Source organism: Oncorhynchus clarkii, chromosome 3, assembly GCF_045791955.1.
Source record: "Oncorhynchus clarkii lewisi isolate Uvic-CL-2024 chromosome 3, UVic_Ocla_1.0, whole genome shotgun sequence".
In the NCBI taxonomy this organism is placed as follows: Eukaryota; Metazoa; Chordata; class Actinopteri; order Salmoniformes; family Salmonidae; genus Oncorhynchus; species Oncorhynchus clarkii.
This window is the reverse complement of record NC_092149.1, coordinates 14,387,759-14,398,780: the sequence shown is the minus strand read 5'-3', so window position 1 is coordinate 14,398,780 and position 11,022 is coordinate 14,387,759. Positions and strand designations below refer to the sequence as shown.

General features: G+C 41.6%; 1 protein-coding gene across 1 annotated transcript in view; it reads left to right on the top strand.

Annotated features, from left to right (window-relative positions):
- The first annotated feature begins 3,426 nt into the window (after window positions 1–3,426).
- LOC139388539 (pyruvate kinase PKM-like) overlaps window positions 3,427–11,022 on the top strand; it is a 21,819-nt gene continuing 14,223 nt past the window's right edge. The window contains exons 1-2 of the mRNA XM_071135254.1: window positions 3,427–3,641; window positions 7,727–7,891. Coding sequence (XP_070991355.1) covers window positions 3,635–3,641; window positions 7,727–7,891 — 172 coding nt within the window. The 5' untranslated portion in view covers window positions 3,427–3,634. The remainder of the gene's footprint in view (window positions 3,642–7,726; window positions 7,892–11,022) is intronic.

Here is an 11,022-nt window from a genome sequence, read left to right as displayed (position 1 = left end):
ACGATTATCCGAGATAATCGATGGTGTCCACAAGATGGCGGTAGAACCCACAGCTAAACTACATAAACGAATTATTTAAATTATTATTTTGCGAACCTGGTGCTATGCGCGTCTCCACATCCGCAAAGTTGTCTTCGTTGCTGCTGCCTGAAACTTACAGGTTGGTGTTCTTCTTCCTCTAGATATATATTTTAATTTGAGCTATTCAGTCTCTCTCTTTATTATTATTATACACATACATATTTTTTACAACAGAATTCTGGAATATCTATGTCATTCGTTGTGAATGCATGCTGTTACAATAATTAGCTGAATCGCACAATCCCTGCAACCATTTCAAGTTTAAAAAAAATATATACTCTGTCAGAGCTCTGCCAAGTTTAGGCTGCTAAACTCAACCGTGCACCAATTCTTTCTTCTTCAAAGGCCATGGTGACACATTGTTGACATACTTCTCAAAGGAAAGGAAGTCATTGTGACAGTTTTGGTCAGTTTTAGTTAGTGATTAGTTCTATAACATTCTGTTCATCTCAATCCCTTTGCAAAGTCACTGGATGAAAATGTCATAATAGTCAGTTTATGTTGCATTAAATCTATTGCAAAACAGGTTTGAGATAAATTGGATGATATGGGCTGAAACTGAAACCTCAGTAATAATGGTAACCCTTTAATTACAGGCCATCCTGTAAAATACTAGTTTAGGCCACTTGAAGAATGAAGTCAGGACTGAAATGATGGCTAATATATCAGGACTTGATGCCAAAGTCTGTGTTGCATCTAAATGTGCTCTATGTCATGTATTTTGACAGGGTGTTATGTCACATAATGTGTGCTATATGTATCTAGCTGTGTTCTGGAGTCCAGGGGAGTGGCTTCACAGTGTACATTCTCTCTAGTCAACTCCAGCACAAAGGTCTGTTTGTGTTCTGGCTACTGATTTACACCCTCTGTCTGTTGGCTTTTCAGGGTAGCTACACAAGTGTGTGTGCGTGTGCGTGTGCGTGTGCGTGCGTGCGTGTGTGCGTCTGTGTGTGTGTGTGCGAGCGTGTTTAACTATACTTGTGGGGATCAGAAGTTCCCACAAGAAAAGTAAACAAACTAAGACCAATGCAGTGGTGACTTTAACATGTAAATCTTGGTGGTGCAAAGCCATGACCCAGCACAACACTAAACAATACATCAATCACATCACATTTCATTTGTTTTAGATGCAAAGCCATGACCCAGCACAACACTAAACAATATATCACATTTCATTTGTTTTAGATGCAAAGCCATGACCCAGCACAACACTAAACAATACATCAATCACATCACATTTCATTTGTTTTAGATGCAAAGCCATGACCCAGCACAACACTAAACAATACATCACATTTCATTTGTTTTAGATGCAAAGCCATGACCCAGCACAACACTAAACAATATATCACATTTCATTTGTTTTAGATGCAAAGCCATGACCCAGCACAACACTAAACAATACATCAATCACATCACATTCATTTGTCACATGCACCGAATACAACCGATGTAGATCTTACAGTGAAATGGTTATTTACAAGCCCTCAACCAACGATGCAGTTAAAGAGCAGCAGTAAATAACAATAGCGGGCTGTATACAGGGGGTACCGGTACAGAGTGCGGGGGCACCGGTACAGAGTGCGGGGGCACCGGTACAGAGTGCGGGGGCACCGGTACAGAGTGCGGGGGCACCGGTACAGAGTGCGGGGGTACCGGTACAGAGTGCGGGGGCACCGGTGTGGTAATCACCTACAATGACGTAATCCATTGCGCACCCACTTACTTGTCTGGTCTCAGTCTGTGTGGAGCAGACATTGAGACCTCCTACTTGTCTGGTCTCAGTCTGTGTGGAGCAGACATGGAGACCTCCTACTTGTCTGGTCTCAGTCTGTGTGGAGCAGACATGGAGACCTCCTACTTGTCTGATCTCAGTCTGTGTGGAGCAGACATGGAGACCTCCTACTTGTCTGGTCTCAGTCTGTGTGGAGCAGACATGGAGACCTACTTGTCTGGTCTCAGTCTGCGTGGAGCAGACATGGAGACCTCCTACTTGTCTGGTCTCAGTCTGTGTGGAGCAGACATGGAGACCTCCTACTTGTCTGGTCTCAGTCTGTGTGGAGCAGACATGGAGACCTCCTACTTGTCTGGTCTCAGTCTGTGTGGAGCAGACATGGAGACCTCCTTGACAGAGACAGAGAGAAGAGAGAACGTGCGAGAGGGATAGAAAGCAGTTGCTTCGAGAGGTTTCTCTACCTGAAAATACATGATCTAAGTGATTGATAGTTGGTATTCAGCAGTCATAAAAGTATGCCTTATTTACTTTGAAGAACTACTAAAATAGTGATTTTGTCACACAACTTAGGCAGCAGCTCTATAGATGTGACATGGAATGAAATAATAAAGTCATAAAATAAACAAATATTTTGCTAAAGTAAAGTATTGTGAATGAATGACCGTTAATAAGTGATAAGCAGTAAGGGGCAGTCACTATCATCATGGGACTTGTATTGTTTTATTCTGTGTTGTTACAGAATAATGTTAACTCCAACCTAACCCTGACCTTAACCCTGACCTTAACTCCAACCTAACCCTGACCTTAACTCCAACCTAACCCTGACCTTAACTCCAACCTAACCCTGACCTTAACTCCAACCTAACCCTGACCTTAACCCTGACCTTAACTCCAACCTAACCCTGACCTTAACTCCAACATAACCCTGACCTTAACTCCAACCTAACCCTGACCTTAACTCCAACCTAACCCTGACCTTAACTCCAACCTAACCCTGACCTTAACTCCAACCTAACCCTGACCTTAACTCCAACCTAACCCTGACCTTAACTCCAACCTAACCCTGACCTTAACTCCAACCTAACCCTGACCTTAACTCCAACCTAACCCTGATCTTAACTCCAACCTAACCCTGACCTTAACTCCAACATAACCCTGACCTTAACTCCAACCTAACCCTGACCTTAACTCCAACCTAACCCTGACCTTAACTCCAACCTAACCCTGACCTTAACTCCAACCTAACCCTGATCTTAACTCCAACCTAACCCTGACCTTAACTCCAACCTAACCCTGACCTTAACTCCAACATAACCCTGACCTTAACTCCAACCTAACCCTGACCTTAACTCCAACCTAACCCTGACCTTAACCCCAACCTAATCCTGACCTTAACCCCAACCTAACCCTGACCTTTACTCCAACCTAACCCTGACCTTAACTCCAACCTAACCCTGACCTTAACTCCAACCTAACCCTGACCTTAACCCAAACCTAACCCTGACCGTAATTCCAACCTGACCATAACCCTAGATGAAGAAAAACAAAACCATGTGATCAATAGTGAAAAAGTCACTATGACTATCACATGATCATCCAGGCTAACTTCTGTGTCAAAGAGAGTGGACACTGTGAATGGTTACAGTAGATTGGGCTGAGGGGTGTAGAGAGGAGGGGGAGAGGGAGGAAATTAGTGAAAGTTCAGAGATTGAGCACTGACTGAGAAAAGACAGACAGACAGACAGACAGACAGGACTGGACAGACATATAGAGGTGATAGGATAGTACAGTTGGAGTTTGACAAAGCTTTGGGTCAAGATGGGAGGTAAGTCTGTAGAGCTGCTAGCATACGGGAGGTTAACCTTTAAACTTCTCCGTTAATGCAATAGAATATTGAAGTGTTACCTGGCTAAAAGATTAAAGCTTAAATAGGTTCACCCACACTAGCCACTTTCTGATGCTTCTGATGCTATTTCTGATGCAACTCCACATTGGAGTTGATGTCTTTCAGACATTCTACCTTGACTCAAGATCAGGTGGAACAGAATCTTCTACAGTGGTTGTACATCTATTCTCTTTTTAGTCGCTGCCTGATGAAAACCTTTAACTTAGTCGATTTGTTATTGTTTTTACCTTTATTGAAAGTGGTAACACCCCTCAGTGTACTCTGAACATATATGACATTTTTATTTAACTTAGCTTCTGTAATTTCACAACTGCATGTTTGTTAATTGTAAAAATAACTTTTTTTTAAATTTCCTGAAAAGTTGATATTTTGGAGATCAGACAGCAACGTTTTATTCCAAGGTCATATGACTCATAAAAGTCACTGATGCAAAGCAAGTTTTCTACAGTCCTCAGCAGAATGTTTCTAGTCTGCTTATCATCATTCAGGAAGCATCAAGCGTAATATCGTAAAAATGTTATTGTATGAATTTTGGTTGTATTATAATAGTTATTGTTGGTTGATTAGTGGTTAAATGTTGAGGGCTGTATACCAGAATTAGGCAGTTAGATTTGCATTGCTAGGAGTTGACCCAGAGCACAGTGGTGGTTGGTCAGGATAACCTAAGGTTCATTGACTGTCCACACACACACACACACACACACACACACACACACACACACACACACACACACACCTCCTCACACATAGACATTGCCTTATCTTCCTCACACATAGAACACTTTTTCAGCTAGTGTATGTCCTGTCCACACACCCAACCATATCTCTCCTCTATGGAAAGCATGCACTGATCTGTACATTACAGCACAGTGTTGGGACCTAATCTCAGCCTTACAGTCAGCTAGAACAGGTGTCTGTTTTGGTCAGTAACAAGTTTCAGTCCGTTTCTGTGTGTGTGAATTAGTGATGGGGCTAAAAATCGATACAGTTACATATCGCAATATTAGTGGTGGAAGATATTATATCGATATTTGACTCCAACAATTTTTTTAGCTACTGTAGGCAGCGTTATCTAGCACTAGTTACCAGCGTCAAAACTCAGGATGAAAACCTATCACTTGTTCTCCATTTTCTTTTTAAATAGAGAGCCAACATGTTTTCAGCATGACTGATCAAAATTCATTTTCTGATGCTCTCTCTTGTCCCTCTGCAGCAGACATAGTGAGAAATATGTTTGGAACCTCAAATCACAATAAAACTGCAGTCTCTAATTGCAATACATGTAGAATCGTGAGAATCACAATACATATCGTATCGGCACCTAAGTATTGTAATTATATCATTTTGTGAGGTGTGTGTGTGTGTGTGTGTGTGTGTGTGTGTGTGTGTGTGTGTGTGTGTGTGTGTGTGTGTGTGTGTGTGTGTGTGTGTGTGTGTGTGTGTGTGTGTGTGTGTGTGTGTGCGCGATGTGCGATGTGTCAGAGGTAGAGCTCTGTGGAACACTTAATAATGTGTGCAGCAGGGCATCGGAATTGGGTCACAGAAAGGAGACAGAGGGAGAGAGAGATGGAGAGTGTGATCGAGGGAGAGAGAGATGGAGAGAGAGAGAGATGGAGACCGTGATAGAGGGGATGGAGAAAGAGAGCACCGGGCCTAGACATCCCACAGGACACATACACACAGACTAACAAGCACATCACAGACATCAACAAGCTAAGAGGTCTCTCTCTCCCCTGTGTCTCTCTCACTCCCCCTCTCTCTCTCTCTCTCTCTCTCTCAGGGCTAGACCACCTCCCAGGACCAGCATGTTTGTCAGCTCCTTCTTTTCCTCCTTCTCCTTTTCCTTCCCACCGTTTAGGGGGCACCTTGAGTATTGAGCTACTCTCCTTCCCTCCCTATCCTCCCTCCATCTGCTTCCCTCTATATCCATCCCTCCATCTCCTTCCCTCCCTTTCCTCCCTCCATCTCCTTCCATCCATATCCTTCCCTCCATCTCCTTCCATCCATATCCTTCCCTCCTCCTCTCTCCTCTTTTCACATTCTCACATGTTGTCAGTACTGTTGTAAGTGTTGACCTTGTCCACCAACATCTGTCCTCCTCCTCCCCCTTCTCCTCCTCCTCCTCCTCCTCCTCCTCCTCTCTGCCTGTCTTGTGTGTTGACAGCAGCAGTACAGACTGAGTGAGTGTTAAATGTATTTTTTTGTGTCCAACTTTTTATTATTTCTTTTTTTTCCCTATGAGGCGTTTAGATCACAGACAACACACGTACTCATTCAATGATTTTTCTTTATTAGAACTATTTTCTACATTTTAGAATAATAGTGAAGACATGAAAGCTATGAAATAACACATAATGGAATCATGTAGTAACCAAAAAAGTGTTAAATAAATCCAAATGTATTTTATATTTGATATTCTTCAAAGTAGCCACCCTTTGCCTTGATGACAGCTTTGCCCACTATTGCCATTCTCTCAACCAGCTTTATGAGGTAGTCACCTGGAATGCATTTCAATTAACAGGTGTGCCTTGTTAAAAGTTAATTTGCGGAATTTCTTTCCTTCTTAATGCTTTTGAGTCAATCCGTTGTGTTGTAGGGGTGGTATACAGAAGATTTGGTGAAAAAACAAGTCCATATTATGGAAAGAACAGCTCAAATAAGCAAAGAGAAATGACAGTCCATCATTACTTTAAGACATGAAGGTCAGTTAGTACGGAAAATTTCAAAAACTTTGAACATTTCTTCAAGTGCAGTCGCAAAAACCATCAAGCGCTGTGATGAAACTGGCTCTCATGAGGACCGCCATAGGAATAGAAGACCCAGAGTGACCTATGCTGCAGAGGATAAGTGAATTAGAGTTGGTTCCAACCGCCGTGTCTTTGTGAGACGCAGACTAGGTAAACGGACGATCTCCTCATGTGTGGTTACCCCCATGATAAAGCACTGTTGTGATTTATTTAGAATTCAAGGCAAACTTAACCAGCATGGCTACCACAGCATTCTGCAGCGATACACCATCCCATCTGGTTTGCACTTAGTGGGACTATCATTTATTTTTCAACAGGACAATGACCCAACACACCTCTAGGCTGTGTAAGGGCTATTTTACCAAGAAGGAGAGCAATGAAGTGCTGCATCAGATGACCTGGCCTCCACAATCACCCGACCTCAACCCAATTGAGATGGTTTGGGATGAGTTGGACCGCAGAGTGAAGGAAAAGCAGCCAACAAGTGCTCAGCATATGTGGGAACTCCTTCAAGACTGTTGGAAAAGCATTCCAGGTGAATCTGGTTGAGAGATTGCCAAGAGTGTGCAAAGCTGTCATCAAAGCAAAGGGTGGCTAGTTTGAAGAATCTAAAATCAAAAAATTATTTTGATTTGTTTAACACTTTCTTGGTTGCTACATGATTCCATATGTGTTATTTCATAGTGTTTTATTCTTCACTAGTATTTTACAATGTAGAAAATAGTACTAATAAAGAATGGTTTGTTTGTAAAGACACCAGTACCCAGACAGACTGTGCATCTGATGTGTGTGTTCATTTAAAACAGACTCCAAATTAGAACCATTTGTCAGATTGCTTCTTGTCTCCAGAATGTCAATGTATACGATTTCCATGTTAGGTTGTAAATGTCATGTAGTGGCCAGTCACAGCATCTGTCCTGTATGGCAGTATGTTGCATGTCACGTGACGTTAGCCCCCTCCCCACAAACACTCACACCCTCTCTTGAATGTCACTGTTCAGAATGCTTGCTGCATGTTAACCTTCTCCAACCTTAGTTCTGTCAGTCTGAGGCCATCTCAACAAGCTAAGAGGTCTCTCTCTCCCCCGTGTCTCTCTCACTCCCCCCCCCCCCTCTCTCTCAATTCAAAAGGTTTACATTACCAAAGTAAGTGGAATAGACAAAAAAACAAAAACGGAAATAAACCTTCAGAAATTAACAGTAAACATTACGCTCACAAAAGTTTAAAAAAAACATAGACATTTCTCTCTCTCTTAGCTCGTATCAGACGTTACTCTGACGTCATGCCCCTCCCAGACTCCTTCATCCAGAAGCAGCAGCTGGACGCCAGCATGGCTGACACCTTCCTGGAGCACCTGTGTCTGCTGGACATCGACCAGGAGCCAATCACAGCTCGCAACACAAGCATCATCTGCACCATCGGTGAGTTAAATAACTAATCATCTGCACCACGTGTCAGAAAGCATTCCACGGAGGCCTGAGTGTCTGCGAGCTTTCGCTCTACCCTTGTAGCCCAAAAAAGTAGCTCTACCCTTGTAGGCTACAAAGTAGCCCAAAAAATATATGCCATATTGGGTAGTCAACATTATTCATAAATAGCATTATAAATATTCACTTACCTTTGATCTTCATCAGAATGCACTCCCAGGAATCGCAGTTCCACAATAAATGTTTGTTTTGTTCGATAATGTTTGTTTTGTTCGATAACCAATCAGCTGCACCATCAGTGAGTTAAATAACCATTATTTTGCACCATCAGTGAGTTAAATAACCAATCAGCTGCACCATCAGTGAGTTAAATAACCACATCTGCACCATCAGTGAGTTAAATAACCAATCAGTTGCACCATCAGTGAGTTAAATAACCAATCAGCTGCACCCTTGGTGAGTTAAATAACCAATCAGCTGCATCATTGGTGAGTTAAATAACCACATCTGCACCATCAGTGAGTTAAATAACCACATCTGCACCATCAGTGAGTTAAATAACCACATCTGCACCATCAGTGAGTTAAATAACCAATCAGCTGCATCATCAGTGAGTTAAATAACCAATCAGCTGCATCATTGGTGGGTTAAATAACCACATCTGCACCATCAGTGAGTTAAATAACCAATCAGCTGCATCATTGGTGGGTTAAATAACCACATCTGCACCATCAGTGAGTTAAATAACCAATCAGCTGCATCATCAGTGAGTTAAATAACCAATCAGCTGCATCATTGGTGAGTTAAATAACCCATCTGCACCATCAGTGAATTAAATAACCAATCAGCTCCATCAGTGAGTTAAATAACCAATCAGCTGCATCATTGGTGAGTTAAATAACCACATCTGCACCATCAGTGAGTTAAATAACCCATCTGCACCATCAGTGAGTTAAATAACACATCTGCACCATCAGTGAGTTAAATAACCACATCTGCACCATCAGTGAGTTAAATAACCAATCAGCTGCATCATCAGTGAGTTAAATAACCAATCAGCTGCACCATCAGTGAGTTAAATAACCAATCATCTGCACCATCAGTGAGTTAAATAACCAATCATCTGCATCATTGGTGAGCTAAATAACCAATCATCTGCACCATCAGTGAGTTAAATAACCACATCTGCACCATCAGTGAGTTAAATAACCAATCAGCTGCATCATCAGTGAGTTAAATAACCAATCAGCTGCACCATCAGTGAGTTAAATAACCACATCTGCACCATCAGTGAGTTAAATAACCAATCAGCTGCATCATCAGTGAGTTAAATAACCAATCATCTGCACCATCAGTGAGTTAAATAACCAATCATCTGCATCATTGGTGAGCTAAATAACCAATCATCTGCACCATCAGTAAGTTAAATAACCACATCTGCACCATCAGTGAGTTAAATAACCAATCATCTGCACCATCAGTGAGTTAAATAACCAATCATCTGCACCATCAGTGAGTTAAATAACCAATCATCTGCACCATCAGTGAGTTAAATAACCAATCATCTGCATCATTGGTGAGCTAAATAACCAATCATCTGCACCATCAGTGAGTTAAATAACCACATCTGCACCATCAGTGAGTTAAATAACCACATCTGCACCATCAGTGAGTTAAATAACCACATCTGCACCATCAGTGAGTTAAATAACCAATCAGCTGCACGATCAGTGAGTTAAATAACCAATCAGCTGCACCATCAGTGAGTTAAATAACCAATCATCTGCACCATCAGTGAGTTAAATAACAACATCTGCACCATCAGTGAGTTAAATAACAACATCTGCACCATCAGTGAGTTAAATAACCACATCTGCACCATCAGTGAGTTAAATAACCACATCTGCACCATCAGTGAGTTAAATAACCACATCTGCACCATCAGTGAGTTAAATAACCACATCTGCACCATCAGTGAGTTAAATAACCACAGCTGCACCATCAGTGAGTTAAATAACCAACACTCTGCACCATCAGTGAGTTAAATAACCAATCAGCTGCACCCTTGGTGAGTTAAATAACCAATCAGCTGCATCATTGGTGAGTTAAATAACCACATCTGCACCATCAGTGAGTTAAATAACAACATCTGCACCATCAGTGAGTTAAATAACAACATCTGCACCATCAGTGAGTTAAATAACCACATCTGCACCATCAGTGAGTTAAATAACCACATCTGCACCATCAGTGAGTTAAATAACCAATCAGCTGCACGATCAGTGAGTTAAATAACCAATCAGCTGCACCATCAGTGAGTTAAATAACCAATCATCTGCACCATCAGTGAGTTAAATAACAACATCTGCACCATCAGTGAGTTAAATAACAACATCTGCACCATCAGTGAGTTAAATAACCACATCTGCACCATCAGTGAGTTAAATAACCACATCTGCACCATCAGTGAGTTAAATAACCACATCTGCACCATCAGTGAGTTAAATAACCACATCTGCACCATCAGTGAGTTAAATAACCACAGCTGCACCATCAGTGAGTTAAATAACCAACACTCTGCACCATCAGTGAGTTAAATAACCAATCAGCTGCACCCTTGGTGAGTTAAATAACCAATCAGCTGCATCATTGGTGAGTTAAATAACCACATCTGCACCATCAGTGAGTTAAATAACCACATCTGCACCATCAGTGAGTTAAATAACCAATCAGCTGCATCATCAGTGAGTTAAATAACCAATCAGCTGCATCATTGGTGGGTTAAATAACCACATCTGCACCATCAGTGAGTTAAATAACCAATCAGCTGCATCATTGGTGGGTTAAATAACCACATCTGCACCATCAGTGAGTTAAATAACCAATCAGCTGCATCATCAGTGAGTTAAATAACCAATCAGCTGCATCATTGGTGAGTTAAATAACCCATCTGCACCATCAGTGAATTAAATAACCAATCAGCTCCATCAGTGAGTTAAATAACCAATCAGCTGCATCATTGGTGAGTTAAATAACCACATCTGCACCATCAGTGAGTTAAATAACCCATCTGCACCATCAGTGAGTTAAATAACCACATCTGCACCATCAGTGAGTTAAATAAC